At 44.0% G+C, this 17,620-nt stretch overlaps 2 protein-coding genes across 6 annotated transcripts in view; one reads left to right on the top strand and one right to left on the bottom strand.

The window, feature by feature from the left end:
* The window catches only part of LOC120412706 (sushi, von Willebrand factor type A, EGF and pentraxin domain-containing protein 1), a 53,379-nt gene extending 42,085 nt beyond the window's left edge, over positions 1 to 11,294 (top strand). For all 3 annotated transcript variants that reach the window (XM_039573286.2, XM_052706445.1, XM_039573303.2), the window contains exons 3-11: positions 4,300 to 4,476; positions 6,314 to 6,883; positions 6,968 to 7,120; positions 7,494 to 7,820; positions 7,876 to 8,406; positions 8,462 to 9,055; positions 9,118 to 9,471; positions 9,532 to 9,711; positions 9,768 to 11,294. In XM_039573286.2, the coding sequence (XP_039429220.1) occupies positions 4,300 to 4,476; positions 6,314 to 6,883; positions 6,968 to 7,120; positions 7,494 to 7,820; positions 7,876 to 8,406; positions 8,462 to 9,055; positions 9,118 to 9,471; positions 9,532 to 9,711; positions 9,768 to 10,288 (3,407 nt within the window). In that variant the 3' untranslated portion in view covers positions 10,289 to 11,294. The remainder of the gene's footprint in view (positions 1 to 4,299; positions 4,477 to 6,313; positions 6,884 to 6,967; positions 7,121 to 7,493; positions 7,821 to 7,875; positions 8,407 to 8,461; positions 9,056 to 9,117; positions 9,472 to 9,531; positions 9,712 to 9,767) is intronic.
* Positions 11,295 to 11,316: 22 nt separating this feature from the next.
* Positions 11,317 to 16,062, bottom strand: LOC120412740 (peroxisome biogenesis factor 10). 3 transcript variants are annotated; one of them, XM_039573334.2, is made up of 5 exons: positions 15,940 to 16,056; positions 14,493 to 14,644; positions 12,189 to 12,469; positions 11,813 to 12,055; positions 11,317 to 11,762 (listed from the first exon to the last, which is right to left on the bottom strand). In XM_039573334.2, the coding sequence occupies exons 3-5, from the start codon at positions 12,459 to 12,461 to the stop codon at positions 11,388 to 11,390; spliced, it is 891 nt and encodes a 296-aa protein (XP_039429268.1). In that variant the 5' UTR covers positions 12,462 to 12,469; positions 14,493 to 14,644; positions 15,940 to 16,056; the 3' UTR covers positions 11,317 to 11,387. The 3 variants fall into 3 exon arrangements, with proteins under 3 accessions (XP_039429268.1, XP_039429275.1, XP_052562411.1); XM_039573341.2 differs by lacking the exon at positions 14,493 to 14,644 and having other exon boundaries at positions 15,940 to 16,062; XM_052706451.1 differs by lacking the exons at positions 14,493 to 14,644; positions 15,940 to 16,056 and having other exon boundaries at positions 12,189 to 13,551.
* Between the last annotated feature and the right edge of the window lie 1,558 nt (positions 16,063 to 17,620).

Here is a 17,620-nt window from a genome sequence, read left to right as displayed (position 1 = left end):
GTTTGACAATACGCCAGAGAGCCGAGGGGCACGCCACTGAATATTTCACCAATCTGAAAAATCTTCAACTATTTCGATCTCCTGTCAAAAACCTCCCAGGCTGCAAACAAAACAATGCGATTTATCTGTCAGATCGACCCGGAAGATTTAACCAATTTCATTGTTCGCACGTGGAACAATTCTCCTGTCAAAAGTCGGCTCAAATATTTACCCGCAAGCTTCCATCATTTGTTGTCTAATTGCTTCCAAACCAAAACTAAAACCACTTCCTCCAAACATTTAGCGAGGTTAAAGAAATGAGAGAACCGGCCCAACTCACGCAAAAACGCAAGACCCCACGCGATCGACCCCGCAACTTGTTTGAGGCGGCCACAACACGCCAATTTGAGGTTAGGTACGGCAAAGGTGAATGAATTTTTCGGTTTTCGAGCCCCCGGCGGCAGGGTAGGTATTTGTTGCGCGTCGTTGCGGCCGTAACATCTCCCAGGGCTAACGAATCTGGCACGCAAACGGATTCCAACCCCCGAGACGATTCGACTGTTGCGTCAGAGGCTTGTGTTTTTTTTTTGCTTCATTTGGGACCAGAAAGATGCAATAGATCCGATGGAAATGAGGAATGCACTTTTACGGAAAAATAAGGAATTGAGTGGTCACAAGGTCTCGTGTTGACAGGATGCCATAATGGGGGTGCTATAAAAAGTTCCTAGTTAGAATGTACCAAGAAGTTAGCAGGATCTGCCAACAAAATCACTTTCCCCAAAAAATAGTTAATATTTTCCCAATATACACATGACGTTTGACATTTCGAAAAAAGACAAGGTTCTAGAACATGACAGATCACAGTTTCGTGAAATCCCCAACCGGGGTCACCAGCTTTTGACGTTTCACCATAATGGCGGTGCTATAAAAGGAACGTTTCTCGCTCCACAAACATTGTATGCAGCCTGCAAATGCCACGGAGATTTATCGATATGCATAACCTCAAATTTAACCGTAGAACTGTCGGACTGCAGTCAACCAATTAGCCGGGGTCCCTGGCAACTTTCTCGCAATTCTCCGGGGGGTCAAGCCCCTCGTGAGTGATTTCGCCACAGAGCGCCACCGCGCGGCTGAAATTGAAAGCCCAGCCGGCCTGCTGCGATATACCGATACCGGCCAAACGAACGACCAAGAAAATGAAAAGAAACTCTCCCCGTGGGTCATTCTGGGCTCCTTTTGACGTCCAAGAACCCCGTTTTAAATGTTGCTGGACCCTTAAAAAAGCGGGGAGGTCCACGGCGAGAAGTAAGATTATGCAACCTCGTTTGTTTTTCTTGCGCATTTCCAGACCCAAGCTCGGGTCTCTGTTGTTGTTTGAATGCAGTTTGCTCTGCTGCACTCAAGAAAATAAACGACCCTTTCGGATCTCGAGAAACTTCCTCGAACCGGTTTTTTTTCTGCAAGGCAGCGAGAAGGGTTCGCGTGTTCTGGTGGCCCAGTTATGCGCCGACGTCGACGACCCCACGAAATTGGCCGGGGCGTTTCGCAAAATGGTATGTGAACTTTTGAACCAGAAATGGCGAATTTTTATCTCCACGGCGTTGCACATCTTTTGAGGTTAGTTCAGTTTGAATCCATTTTTAAATATTACCTATATTCTCTGCATCCAGTTGTGCAAGCCAAATGTCATATTTTGCAACCCAAACTAATATTCCGACGAAGGTCACATCCCAATTTCTTCATAATCTCAATTTAGCTGCGCCCCATTTATCATAACCTAATCCTTCTCGGAAGTCGGCCAGACCAGTGGCCGATCGCCCGCTGTCAGACCTTTTCAAGATCCTTCCCGACCCCCCTCAAGCCCTCTCTTGCCGGAAAGCTACCAAATCAAAACAAAACACGAAAAGCAACAAAAAAACTTATAATGATCATAATCATCTGCTGCAGGTCCGAAAAATCGAGGAAGCGTAACTTTGGGTGTTTATTTTGTTGTTGTTGTGTGTGCAACAGGTTATGTAAGCGCGAGGGGAGGCCAGTTTAGAGAGACCCACATGATCCGAAAAAAACAGAGTTGAAACGAAATCGAAAGCCAATAATTTCAGGAATGACGATTCGTGTTGGAACCTTTTGTTAGGTTAGCGCATGAGTTGTCACAAGTGACAGCTAATGAATGCTGCTGAATTTAGTTTTATTTATCTGAAAAAAATCAGCGGTATTTATTAACATCATAGTTTAAAAATTATTAAAAATTATTAAATTCATTATGCAACAGTAATGTCGCGCCCCTTGGTTAACAACTGGCTTAATGGAGCCTAACATTTCAAAAGGGCACATAAAGCTTGGTAAAAAAGAGTGTATCCTTTTCACTAAAATCATATTTTTATTACAGTTTGAGAAGGATACACTCTTTGTTTACATAGTCGTTGACGTGCTTTCTTGTCGCACTTGCATTTTGGGCCAAAATTGAGTAAAGATCGCAATTTTGTGCAGCTCACAATGTCTCGCTTTAAACCATCACAGATCCCCAAAACTCGATTTTAATCCTGCATTGTTGCCACTCTTCATATGAAATAAGTTTCAATCTATCTATAAGATTTGCTAAAAATAACAGTGTAAACAAGCCACTTATCCCACAAATTGGATGCCCTTAAAACTTGAAAACAAATTGCTTTCAAATGACATGATCACAAAGTTGCACTCGCTAAAAGTGGGCCACCGATTCCCCTCTCAAAAGGTGAGAAGCCACAGCTCTCATATCGCCTCTCTAATTATGCAATTTAGATAACGACTACCATGATTGGCCGGTAATTATGCGTTGTGAAGTCGAAGCTACTAGATTGCTTGGATGGGTCGAAGATGCCGCCAGTTGCTAGTCCGGAGATGGATTCTGCAGTTTGCAGCCCAATTCCTCACTTCGTTAGTTATCTAACAGTTAAAAATGGCTTTTAATAAATTTATTCGAGTTTGATTCAGGCGACCATTTCCTGCTGCGATGATCATTAATGCGAATGCATTTTTGAATGTTATTTTTCGCTTCACGGCGTCCCAATTTCCGGAAATATCGTTTTCGCGTTTGCCTAATGAAACCCACCTGTCACAATTAGCAAAAACCATTCGACAAACCACCTTCAGTTTTACACATTTCAACCCGGGACGTCACGTTTGACCCTAACCTAAAACCTAGACATGCACACGTGCCATAATGGCGACGCGACGACGCGCTCCGATGCGTCTAGTCGCCGACGCCGCCTACTGTTTTGACGTTTCCAAAGGGTTGTTGGTTGTTGGTAAACAAAAGGCCATAAAAGCGACGCACCACAATGCAACTTTTGTTTTCGTTCGTTCACAGGTGAAAGTGTTGTTGCGTGAAATAAGCTGCTTAGGAAATGAAGAAGACGAAGGTGTCTTCAGGTGGAGGCGACGATTTGTGCGTGTGTTCCCACATAAGATATGAATCAGTGGATCGGAAAGCATTACTCATAAAAAGATATTGAAGGTGTCAAATTGGTTGAGAAGATGCTTCCTGCCGTGGAACTTTATACGTTGCCCTAGAAAAAATCGTTTCACTGAAGTTGGCAACAATGTTTTTGCAATTGCGTGTGTAGAACAGAAGATGGCGCGTCGAGCACTAAGTAACTTGTATGACATGTTATTGTTCTCTCACAAACTTGTTACTTTCCAAATTATCCAATACAACAGCAACTCTCTTACAAAGTGATTTAAAATTAGCCAACCACGACTCCGACTCCTATGTGTCCTCGCTTGATCCAGCTGGACCAATTTGCAGCATAAGTTGTCAGACAAAAACTGTCAGACCAAAGGGGGAGTGGCTGCCAATCCCCCTTTCAGACCAAAGAATAAAAGATAAACAAACCCAAGGTACTGATTTTGGTGAACACAAATCAGGCAACAATTTCGCAAAAAAATTATTTTTAGAAAAATCTTCTAGAGCAAAAACATTAGGTTAAAATTAATTTTCTAAAAAAGATTAACTTCAATATTAAGTAATCTAGTATACAAATTGATGTCCGGTTTAAAAATACAGTTTGAAAGTAACACAAGTGTTGTTGATTCGCTTTTGTACTAATCATATTGATCGCTTCCTTGCCGTTTCCTACGCACAGAACACTCCTACAAGGTGATCCACGCAAGGTGTCCACCTCATGAAACTTTCAAACGCGGAACCAAAACACCTTTCACGCCTCGCCGACGTTGCCCGGCAACTGTCGTGTCATGACCTTAATCGACATTCAATTATTTCTACTTTATTTCATACCACATTTTCTGATCAAAACACCATCTTTTGCTTTATTTTTTCAGTTTGCGGACCGCCGGCGATTCCGGCCAATGCCCGCGTCCAGACACAGCCGGCCGACGGCACCGGAGGAGGCCTCCGGTCGGCCAAGTACGAGTGCGACTCGGGCTACGAGCTGTTCGGGTCGGAGACCATCAAGTGTGACCCGGTCAAGGGCTGGGACCGAGAGCTGCCATTTTGCGGTGAGTATGAGAGAAAAGAGTTGATTTGACAACGAACTGTCACTTTTTACACGGAGTTCACTCACACTATTAAATTAAACGTTTGGTAGAGGGTGTGAGCTCCGTGTAAAGATGGTGTCAAACTTAAAAATGAATCGATGTCAAACCATCGAGGTTTCAGTGTAAACTGAATATTTAGTAGAATTCTGGAGCTTTTTTTTTATAATAGGTCCAATAGACCCAATTTCCATTTTTTGCTTTTTGGGTGTTTTTGAAACCGCCTTGATTCAGGAGTATTAAAAAACGCCCAATAAGCAAAAAAAATAAAAATTTGGTTTATTGGGCCTTTTAAAAAAATCTCCAGAATTGTACTTTAAAAAATCATTTTTTTTTTTAAATATCAATTTATAACGAACAAATTTTACTTATCAGCAAAATGTATTATATAAATTATTAAAAACTGAATTTAGTCAAAAAGGCTATGAAATCATTGTCACAATTTTCTGAAATTTATTTATTTTTCATGGAATAACTTCAAAAAGTAAACTTGTCAAAATATATCCAACTCACGTAACTTCTACAGCGAATAAATTCAATTCTCCAAGTGAAACTTTTCACACCATCTCTTCCCCGAGAGCTGTTTATAACCGCCACTTTTTCTTCTTCACGATTTTCCCAAACCCAATTATCGAAGACCTCTTCTTCAAGGTGGGAAAAGTGACAGCCCCTCCCCTCTCCCCCACCTTCCCGTATTGATTACAAACCTATACAGTCCCCCAGCTCGCTCCAGACCTGGCCGCAAGATTGGCTATTATTTCCTGTCATCCAAGCAACCATCCATCACACTGTCATCAACGGCAATTCCAGCAGGGAATGACGTGAAAAAAGAGGAAGGGGAGGGGGGGTTCAATTGGCCAATGACGCGGCGCAGCGCGCCTAGAAGACGAAACTAATCGCGCTCTAATCGAAGCAATCGCCGCTTACTTTGATTTTCAATTTCGAGTATGACTCAAACGACGGGAGTCGGACAGAGGAGGGGGTGTCGTGAAGCAATTTGGTTTCACTTTCGCATTGCTTTGTAATTGGTAGCCGCGACAAGGTACGTGATGGCACTTTGTGCCATAAGCGATTTGACAGCTTGGAAATGGATTCTGCAAGGATTAGTTATGGCAATCTTCAAGGTTATAAGTGACAGATGGAGACGCCATTATGGCGTCTGACAGAAGCCGCCATTATGGCACGCCGTTCCGATAAGAATCTTCCGAGCCTACTGCCACGCCAATTAGCGTGTCTCAGACTCTAAATTCAAGACAAATTTCGCAAGTCCGACCATCCAAACGCATTGTTTTCGGCCGGCACAGAATTGGCGTGATCAATTTTAGCACTGCTTTTCGCGAACTTTTCATTTTCGCGGTCTTCTTTCCGCGATTGGGGTCATCGTTTGAATTTTAAATTGCCTCCTCGCCTCCACCGCGCCGCCATCTTGCACCGAGGGGCTATTTAATTGCATATTGTTCTTGATGCGGCGTGATTTTATTACCAAGAGAGCGCATTCTCGTGACTGAATCTCTCGCTGCGTGTGCTGCCCCCGGTTGACTAACCTCAAACTGGCCAAACAATGGCGCGGATGGCGATTTGCATACCCCTCGATTTGGGACGCGACGAGGGGCGCCCTTTTTGGTGATTTATCCAACGATGATCGCGCTCGCGCGCGCTCTGATGATGGGTTTAAATGTGGCGATTTGGCTAATTTTCGGTTACGTGGTGCCGACGCGGTAGCCGTAATGGAAGCTAATCAACTAATTATATTGTTTTTCTTTTGCCTCTGCATTCTTGTTTGCGAAACAATCCATTTTAGGAACCAATGTGGCGTACCGAAAGCCGGTAAATCAATCGTCGGCGACGCGGTCCGGCCCGGCGGGATTCGCCAACGACGGCAAGCCGGGCAACCAGAACCCGGACGGGCAGGAGTGCTCCGAAACGCAAAAGGAGGCGTCCCCCTGGTGGCGAGTAGATCTACTTACCCCGGAAGCGGTTCGGGTTGTGCGAATCACCACCAGGGGATGCTGCGGTCACCAGCCGCTGCAGGATCTGGAGATTCGCGTGGGAAACAGCAGTTCGGACCTGCAGCGGAATCCGCTGTGCGCCTGGTACCCGGGAACCATGGACGAGGGAACGACCAAGAGCTTCACGTGCGCGAGGCCACTCATCGGGCAGTTTGTGACCGTACAGCTCGTCGGCGTCGAAAGCAGCTTGAGCTTGTGTGAGGTGGAGGTGTTCTCGAACGACGAGTTCTCGCCGGATCGGTGCGCGGCGCCGAACCTGAACGCGGACACCATCCTGACGACTTTCGCCAAGACGTGCTACGAGTTCCACATAACGCGAGGCGAGAGCTTCGACAAGGCGCGGCAGGTTTGTCAGTCCCACGGTGAGTTTGGTGCAGAATCCATCTCTATTCGGATTTGGAGTTTCGTCATAATAGACTTTTCTAACCTCAAACTCCGTCTTCCAGGTGGCGACCTGCTGCACGACATCCGCGGTGCGACCAACGACTACATCATCTCGGAGCTGGAGCGGCGCAAGACGGACCTCCGGACGCAGCTGGTGTGGATCGGGGCCCAAAAAGAACCCGGCATTACGGCCCGCACCTGGAAATGGGTGAACGGTAAGGCATCGGCGGCAAAAATGTGCCGTTATATTCAAATGAGGTTAGGGTTGGTGGGAACCAATTAGCATGCTTTTCATTTGTCGGGGAGGTTATGAGTCGAGTCATATTTTTGGGCTCATCTCTAGATTTCGCTTTCGCGGCAGCGGCGATCGATTCGTCTGGAAACAATGCTGGGAACTTTTCTCACCTCACGCATCGCGTTCGCGTATCTTCTCCACATGTATACGAATCAAATGTGGTGGCGGTTGCGAAAAGCGAAACAATTGAATTGTGCATTCTCTCCATAGTTCATGCTAAATAGTCGGAGCTCAGTCGGAGGGCGTCGGCGGCACCATTTCGGGGAGGTTATCTAATCAAGTGTCTTCCTCAGGTGATACCGTGCTGAAGCCGACATGGGGTAAAGATCAGCCCAACAACTACAACGGCGAGCAAAACTGTGTCGTGCTGGATGGAGGTCGCAGCTGGTTGTGGAACGACGTGGGCTGCAACCTCGACTACCTGAACTTTATCTGTCAACACAGCCCGCTGAGCTGTGGTTCGCCGGAAGCCCTGGTCAACACGACGATCGTCGGCAAGAACTTTACCATTGGAGCGGCCATTGAGTACCGGTGTCCGGTAGGTCACTCGCTGATCGGTGATGCGCAGCGACTGTGCCAAGAGACCGGGGTCTGGAGCGGGCGACCCCCAACGTGCAAATGTAAGTTAGTGCCGCTAGTCGCCACCAGGTGTCAGTAACGCTTTTCTCCCACTAGATGTCGACTGCGGCGCTCTTCCGGAGATCGACCATGGCGGCATTATCCTGTCGGAACAGCGAACCAGCTTCGGCGTGAAGGCCACCTACACCTGCCACGAGAACTACACGCTGATCGGGAACGAGAACCGAACCTGCCAAGCGGACGGCTGGTCCGGATCGGATCCGAAGTGTTTGGTCGACTGGTGTCCGGAACCTCCACCCATTCAGGGTGGTACGATCAAGGTTTCCGGACGACGCGCTGGATCCACCGCGATCTATTCGTGCGAGTACGGGTTTGTGCTCATCGGGGAACCGGTGCTGTCGTGTGGTCTCGGCGGTAACTGGACCGGCAAGACCCCGCTCTGTAGATTCGTTGATTGCGGAATGCCGGCGCGACCGGATCGTGGAAACTTGCTACTGGTGAACGATTCCACTACGGTAGGTTCGATGGTGAGGTACTTCTGTGACGACGACTACTGGTTGGTTGGCCCGTCGGAGCTGTTCTGCACGAAAGATGGAAAGTGGTCCGGAAGTGCACCAGCTTGCGAGCGTAAGTAAACCCCCACCATTCTTCCGGAACAGTTTTTAATACAATTTCTTTGCAGTGATCACTTGTGAGACCCCTCACGTTCCCGCCGGTTCGTTCGTGGTCGGCTACGACTACAACATCCACTCCTCGATCCAGTACCACTGCGATCCGGGACACATCCTGCGCGGTGACGACACCCTCACCTGTCTCGAGTCCGGCCACTGGAGTGGTGACGCTCCCGACTGCGAGTACGTCGACTGTGGCCCCCTCACCCCGATCCCCTTCGGCTCGAACCGATACCTCCAGAACACGACCTACCTCGGATCGGAAGTCCTGTACTCCTGCTCCAACTCGCATCGCCTCGCCGGAACCCCCAAGCGAACCTGCCTCGAAAGCGGCCTCTGGAGCGATGCGTCTCCACGCTGCGAGGAAATCCGCTGTCCGGAACCGACGTTCGCCCCGCACAGCATTCTTAGCGTTACCGGAAACGATCGCATGTACGGCCGAACGCTGATCCGAACGTCGGACGTGGCGGCCAACAGCGTGCAGACGTACAAGATCGGGGCGCTGGCCAAGTACCGCTGCGAGCGGGGATACAAGATCGTCGGGGAACCGCTCATCACGTGCGAGGAGAACGGGCTGTGGAGTGGCGAGATTCCGGAGTGTGTCTGTAAGTAGTAACCTCAATTTCCAAAGCGATCCAGAACTAACTACCCCCTAACCCTCCACCAGATGTCGACTGTGGCGTGCCGCCGAGCATGATCAGCGGTCGCGTGACGCTCGCGACCAACGCTACCTACTACGGGGCGGCAGCACTGTACGAGTGCGACGGAAACTTCAAGCTGGACGGCGTGTCACGTCGGCTCTGTATGGAGGACGGCAGCTGGAGCCACGAGACGCCGGCTTGCGTGGAGATCACCTGCGAGGAGCCGAACGTGGCGGAGAATCTGGTGGTGAGTGCGGGCGATCGCAAGGTCGGAACGGCGGCGCGGTTCAGCTGTACCAAGGGTCGGTACATGGTCGGCAATGACAGCAGGACATGTCAGCCGACCGGCCAGTGGACGGGCAAGAATCCGGTGTGCAAGTGTGAGTGTTTTGGTTGAGAGGTGAGTCTTCCGGGTTTGAGGTTTGGATCTTTGCTTACAGTGATCGACTGCGGTCGGCCAGCGGACATTGCCAACGGGCGGGTCATCGTGGTCAACGAGTCCACCGTGTACGGAGGATCGGCGGAGTATCACTGCGTGCCGCACTACAATCGGATCGGGCCGTACCTCCGGAAGTGCATGGATGACGGCAAGTGGAGCGGGGAGGAGCCGCGATGTGAACGTAAGGTTTCGGTCGAACCTTCCGAGTGTTCGAAAACTAATACGTTCTCTTTTCAGTGATCGTCAATGACGCCCAGGAGACAAACAGCTTGGGAACGGGAATCGCGATCGGTGCCGCCATCATCGTGATCCTGCTGATCCTGATCGGGGTTCTGTTCCTGCACCGAAACAAGGCCCGTCCGGTGAAGAACACCGAGAACGTGCAGGCGGCGGAACACAAGGACGAACAAAATGCCGCGGTCATGTCGTACTCGTCATTGGAAAATGGCCGCCACGGCTTTGACCTGCCGAACCGGGGCAACCTGGTAACCTTCAACACGTTCCAGAGCGGTGCGGGTGCCAACGGGCATCCGCCTCCGCCCAGTAGGCTAGCTAGTGTAGGTAACAACAACAACAATAGTTTAAGTAGTAGACACATGAACGGCAACGGGACCGGCGGGGAGAACATCTACGACCAGATCCCGAGCGAGCAGTTTTACGACGCACCGTACGAGATGCGAAGCAACGACGAGGTATACGAGCCGGAACCGACGGGCCGGACGAACGTCATTACCATCAACGGGGTTAGTGTTCGGTAGATCTTAGGTAAACAAACGACTATTTGGTTATTTAGTTTGTATGGATCAATTTATCGGCAGTTTGACAGTTTGCCTGTCAGACAATATGTTACCTCCATGTTGTTAGACTTTGAACAGTTCTTAATCGAGGAGAGTTCAAGATCGATCAACATTAAGGTAAGGTCTTACGCGTTAACTGTCAAAATGAAGCTTGTGAAGGATCCCGATAAAATGGTTAATAGACCTTTTTACCAATAAAGTGCTTCATTTGACAGTTGCTACTTGAAACCTACGTTACCTCGATGAAGAGTAACCTTGAGCCAAGGTAACGTTTCAATCGACAACTGTCGAAATAAGTACACCAAAAAGGATCAATAGCTTCGTAGAAAGACACGTTCCAAAAAGACTTTTTTTTAATGCTAGGGAGAATGAAAAGACGGAAATTTTAAAATTTTGAACAAAAACATCACTTTTATTTATTAGGCCCTTTTCCGACGCTGACTTGGTCCACCTTCGGAAAGAGTCACCTTTGTCGGCGTGCTTCACTTGACTGTCAAATGAAGCACGCCGACAAATGGGGGCTTCACTCTCCGTGCAAGCAAACTACCCAGTACAAGCGAGTTTCAAGCAAGTTTTCTCGATCGGCAAGAAAATTTGGCTTGGCAAAATTACTGCAAAGCACGAGGGATTCGCTCCAAAATTACGACGAGTGTTTTAACCTTACTTTCCTTTAACTCCAACAAACGTGGAATTCGTAAATATTTGATTTTGACATTTGCTGAAGGGGTGAAGAAAAGTGAGGTCAGAGCGCCATCATTCCGAAGGTGGACGCTGCTTATTGTGTAAATATTTCCCTTTTTCTTAAAACAAACTACGAAACAAAACAAAAAATCTTCAAACCAGCCAAACAGGCTCGTGACACGATCGCACTGAAGACATCACCGCGCAATTGGATTAGGAAATTATAACAAATAAAAAAATACTCTTGAAAAGAGCTACGTAGTACTTTGTACATATTAAAGTAACATTTATGAATAAATTTGTGTCTAATTTGATTTGCATTCCGAAATTCCCAAATTCTAACCTCAAAATTGTCACTTTTGACAGCTGTCATCCAGTGTTAGTAGTTCTGCAACCTCACCACGCGCGACTTCTTGATCGCTTCCCGGCAGATCGGGCAAATCTGCCGCTCGTCCAGCCAGTTCAGGATGCAAACCCAGCAGAACAGGTGACCACATTGGGTGGCACTCAGGTCTACGGCCTGCTCCATGCAGAGGGCGCACTTGCGCTCCGAGGAGTGGTTCGGTCTTTCGCCACCGCTTGCTGATGGCGCTGCACGTTTGACAGCTGCGTTGGCGGCGTCCGCTTTGCTCTTTTTGCGCTGTTCCACCATTTTGACGATTAGGGAAAGGACTAACTGTAGCAGGGTGACCACTCCCAGGATCCGGAAGCCGTAGATCGAGTGGTTCTCTTTGAGCCAGTTCCGGATGAGGACCTAAAATGAAGTTTTCGTAACATCGTTCGACAATCCTAACCTCAACTTACGTAGTTGATTCCCGTCAGTCGCTTCGAAATGTGATACTTTCCGCTGTAGATGTAGAACAAGCTGGTGTGGCAGCCTCGCACGTACGGAACGATGAACTTTAGCCCGTCCAGCATCCGGTTCAAGTTTTCCTTAGCTTCCGGCAGTATCTCCTCGCTGCGATCGATTTCCGTTTGCAACCGGGTTAGAATCCGATCGACCACGTGCTCGCCACCGTATTCCAGCAGAATGGCAAAAATTTGCAACTGAAAAGTAACTTGTTGTAGACCCTTGCATGGTTGCGCTTCATTTGACAGTTGGTTACCTCAATGTTGATTGGCCTTGAACTAACTCAATGTCAATTAACATTGAGGTAACGTTTCAATTCCTAATACTTACGGCCTTATTCGGCAGCATCACGTAGTTGGAGTCGACCTGGATGATTCCGGTGTACTCTTCGCCCAGTGTTTGCAGGTTGTTCACGATGGCATAGTGGTGGTATAGGATTTCGGCAATCAGTTTGCACAAGTGCTGGTACTTGAACCAGTTCCTTTGGCTTACGAGGAGCAAGATTTCGCTGAGCTGACCCCGAATTTCATCGATGTAGCTCTGATCCTTCTGGATCGTCCGGATGATCTCGGCCTGGCCGGCATGGGCGTGGTATAGCGACATGGCTGAAACTGGGGATTTTGTCAAATTATGAAAGTCGACAGATTCTGAGAAGCCAAATGCACTATGGGGTATTTCCATATAAGCGAGCGGCCAAAAATATTTTTTTGCTTTTTTGTGACTTTTTTGTGTTGTTTGTACTTAGTATAATGAAAACAAATGAATTTTGATATTTTTCCAGAAAATAAGTTTAATTTTCGATTTTTTCATATATTTGAGGCCACATGCATTAATGTGGTGAATTTTAATATTCTTGCTCTGTCTATTTGATGCACGGAATGGCGGTTTATGCTATGTTAAAGTTTCTGATTTACGTTCAATCTCCCTCCCCTTCTTCTTGAGTTAAAATCCACCTCTCTTTGAAGACCCCCCCCCCCCTCCCCCTCCAATCAAAATTTGATTTTTGCGGTGTTTTAGAATTTTAGACGGTTTATTTTATGGAACATTGTATGGATTCTCGTCCACGTTTTTTGTTGATCCACTTGCAAATTCACGTTTTCCACGATAAATTCTTCTAAATCAAAATCACTATGTAACCGATTGTCGTTAGATTACTTAAAATATGAACTTCTTCTATGGGCTTTTGTATACCTCGTTTTGAAGCTACAGAACAACATGCGTAGTTTTTCCTCGGTGGTTTTTCCCTGAGTTGATCATGTGATGGTTCTGCAATGTTGTAATTCTTACAAATATACTCGAAAGTAGTTCTCACGTTTTCAGAATAGTGCTTCGTTATATCGTACAGGGACACTACGGTATTATTATCCATACTTTCAAAAGAACACAACAACGAACTGATATGAATATTCGACGAATCGTTTCTGTAAAATACTTAGAATAGGAATTTCTAATTTTATTAAACGTACCTAAGTACCAACAAAGTCATGAATATCAAACCATTTTCAAAACATACATAGCAGGTACGTCATTTCTGCCTCCGCAGGTAAATAATGTGATTTTAACCAAGCGTATACGCGAAATCATTAATTTTCATGCATGAATCAAAATGTTCAAAATGGCATAACTCAAAAAGTGCACATAAGTGCACTTTGAAATTTGGAGACAAGTTAGGACATGGTTCAAATTTTAAGCTGCAAATTTTTCAGACCGCACAAATGCACACAAAAAAAGTACTCCATTAGCAAAGTTGAAAAAAACTAAATTTTGAATAAAAATCCATCTTTTTTGATTTTTATTATTTTTTTTAGCCTGTAAAAGTGTGTTTTGTAAAATGTTATTAAAAAGTTGAATCAATTACCTTTCTGAATATATATAATGATGCAGGAAAAAATACATAAACAGCTACACAATACAACTATGAAAAATAATCATTTTTTTGTCAAAAAACATGTTTTTTCTTACCATTTTCGCCTTTGAAGGTCTGCAATTCAGTGAATTTTGAACCTACAACTTTCAAACTCTGGATTTTTCTTAGTTAGAATGTTTATTTTCGAAAAAAAATACCAAAAAAATAATTAGAGTATGTCGGTTTTTCGATTTATGGCCGCCTGAAACCCCATAGTGAAATGGGAGCAACCCAGTTACGAAGTTGTGACCGGATTCTGGCAATGGAGCGACGGATTCGAGTTGTAGAAATGACAAGTCTCCCATAATGAATACATTGTAGAAAAAAGCAAAATCTGCTCGAATGGAAGTGCTCCATTCTTGCTGGATTCCGTAAGTAATGTAAGAGCCATTTTCGCGGCTGGATAAATCTTCTGAAGTCAGAAATGCAGTCGGCTAATTATGAGAACTTTTTAGAAAAGTTGTTTTTAGAGTAGGGTGTTTTTGAAGAGCCGGAGTTGAAGTCAATGTCGATATCATGAAATGTTTGAGTCATAGTCGCTAAAATTTCTCATGTTTTGGGGTAATTATTATTACTTTTTGTGCAACATATACTACAAAAGTTGAGTTGAAATCATTCAGAACCAAGGGATTGGAAACTCTTAGATCTATAAGTATTATGTTAACCAGTATATCAAAATATATGTTAGTATACTTATTATTTCCTTTACCAATCGCCAGTATACTTACCAATATACTGAGAGTACTAACAGTTTATTGCTGTTCGGTAAGTATACTAACAAGTATACTGGAATATCGTTAGTATACTCAGTATTCTTAAGTAATATTAGAGTTTCCAGCCCCTTTTTCAGAACACATCTGGCCGACGACCTAATTGGGTCCTAAAATGAAGTTTAAATTTGTGATATCATTGCTCATAACGATAAAGCTTATTTTTCTGAGTACAATGACCCTTTGAACGAGCACAAAGGATTTAAAATGGATTTTTAATTAAATTTAAAAAAAATAGCTTCATGGTCCTTCTTGACAGAAAAGGTCCTACTTGACAGCTCGTTCCAAGGGGACCATAGCACGGACGAACGGACATGACACGGGGTTTCAAAAAGTGAAGCAGGTTTTCTTTTACTTCTTCTTGGCGAAAACCAGCGCAAGCGAGATCGCTTATGTCAAAATCTTCGCGCCACGTGGTTTAAAACGTAAACAAAGCCAGCTGATGAAGCAAACTCATGGGCATTTTTTGAAATGGTCGTATGAATTTATATTAAAAAAAACCATTTCGATAATTTTTTCGGCAACTTTAGAGTCCATGATAAATTACATAGAATCATAAAGACAATCTTAATGCCAAAAAATTGTTTCTAGCACCATACTAATGCTAAATGTTTTAATTAATTATTGCATAAGACATTTTGAGAAATCATGCTTAATCGCGCGATGCTACTTCGACAACTTGAATGTAGACGGCGCAAGTGATAGTTTGCTTCAGAAATTTGAAGAAAATTTGTTCCTGGTGTTATGTCCGTTCGTCCGTGACCATAGTTAATCAATCGAAAAAATGTTGGCTTGTCAATATTTTTTGCATTAAAATTAAAAAAAAGTGATTAGAAATGGTTTTTGATCGTGTTTTTTACCGTTGTACATAAAAATTTACATAAGGCTTTAGTACCCAATTGGGTCCTAAAATGAAGCTTAGATTGCTGATATTATTGTTTACAGCGATAAAGCTTATTTTTCTGAGTACAATGACCCTTTGTATGACCACAAAGAGTTTAAAATGAATTTTTAAATCAATTTTGAAAAATTAACCTCGCGGTCCTTCTTGACAGAAAAGCTCCTACTTGACAGCTCGTTCCAAGGGGACCATAGTTGATCCACCGAAAAAATGTTGTCTTGCCAAAAAAAAAATTTTCATTAAAATGAAAAACAGTGATCAGAAATGGTTTTTAATCGTGTTTTTAACCGTTGTACATAAAAATTGACATAGGGCTTTAGTACCCAATTTGAAGTTATATACTTCAGCCCATTTAAACCCACATTCCTCCTTTTTAGAAATTAAAGACGCCATCTGTGTTTCAAAAAACTTAACAACAAATCAAAACAAAAGCGATGTTTCGGCATGTAGCATGTAAAAACGTCGACAAAAATGCATGATTTTATATGTTAATGATTCACTTACCTGATTATCGTCTATGTTAAACTGATCAATCGCAATTTAAGAGCGGATTCACTCGAAAATGTAGAAAAACTGCCACGGATTTTAGTTTCAACTTGTTTACATTCAGTACATTTTGACAGTTCGTAAAAATCAGGCAGTGCTGCCATGTTTGATGTACTCAAAATCTCTCTCAATTTGGTAATCGATTTAACTTCTCAAAACACAAGAAAAGGGACTTTTTGTTTTTTTTTATTAGATCAACGATATTCTTTGTTTTGATATATTTTGTTAGTTTCGGCTGAAGCTTCGAAATCGCCGGAACAAACGATGAAAAGACTAGAGGTGGGCAAAAAAAGAGCGAGCCGCTCAAAGAGCCGATTCAATGAAAAGATCGAATGAACCATGGCTCACAAAAAAGAACGTCGGTTCTTTTTTAACTTCGAGATTTTGAGAGAACCATTCCAAGATGGAACGATTTTCAAACTTGTTATAAATATAATTTATTGAATTTCGAACAAATTGTAGCATAAAATTTATTTTTGAGAGTTGAAAATGCAATTATAAAAAAGTAATCCCAAAATAAAATTGCTGGCAAACACCACTTAAAAAAATTAAACTTATTTTCAGTTTCCTACTTTTCTTTTAAATTCCAAAAGTAAATGACTTCTAAACAAAATGAAAAAAAAAACGTTACTTAATCCACCCTTAGGTGGTTGGCGCCTTCCTCACATTGAAATGCAAAAAAGTGCGTAAATAACACTTAAGTGCTTATAACTTTTGATAGGGTTGTCAGATCTTCAATGTTTTGGACGCGTTAGAAAGGTCTTTTGAATACCCATCCTATAGGTCGCATGAGAGATCCGGACAAAGTTTCCATCAAAATATCTGAGATCCGGCCTACAAAAAGTGCATAAATAACTCTGAAGTGTTTATAACTTTTGATAGGGTTGTCAGATCTTCAATGTTTTGGAAGTGTTGGAAAGCTCTTTTGAATACCTATCCAACGATAGGTCGCATGAGAGATCCGGACAACGTTTAGATCAACATATCTGAGATCCGGCCTCCAAAAAGCGTATAAATAACACTTAAGTGCTTATAACTTTTGATAGATTTGTCAGATCTTCAATGTCTTGGACGCGTTGGAAAGGTCTTTAAAATACCTTTCTGAAAATGTGTAGCATGACGGGTTTTCTTACAAAAACCACCCTTTTTACAATCTTCCGGACTTTTGTTAAAATCTTTTTTTAGCATAACTTTTGAAGTACTTAACTAAACTGTATAATTTTCAATAGCGACTTATGGGACCCCAAGACGGATCGAATGACGCCAAAATGGACAAAATCGGTTCAACCAATGTCGAGATAATCGAGTGACAATTTTTTGATCAACATCCCACCACACACACAGACATTTGCTCAGAATTTGATTCTGAGTTGATAGGTATACGTGAAGGTGGGTCTAGGACGTCAAATTAAGAAGTTTAATTTCCAAGTGATTTTATAGCCTTTCCTCAGTAAGGTGAGGAAGGCAAAAATCATTGTACAACTAATTGTACATTAATGTGTTACCAAAATACAAATTTGAGCACTTAAAATTGCTTAACATGTCAAATATTATCAAACATCTACTTTAGGAAAAAAATTCTCTTGTCCGATTAAACTTTAGCGTTTAATGACTTAATCGATTAAATAAGAATGTAGCT

The sequence above is a fragment of the Culex pipiens genome, chromosome 1 (genome assembly GCF_016801865.2).
Source record: "Culex pipiens pallens isolate TS chromosome 1, TS_CPP_V2, whole genome shotgun sequence".
Lineage (NCBI taxonomy): Eukaryota > Metazoa > Arthropoda > Insecta > Diptera > Culicidae > Culex > Culex pipiens.
This window is presented reverse-complemented; position numbering and strand designations above follow the sequence as displayed.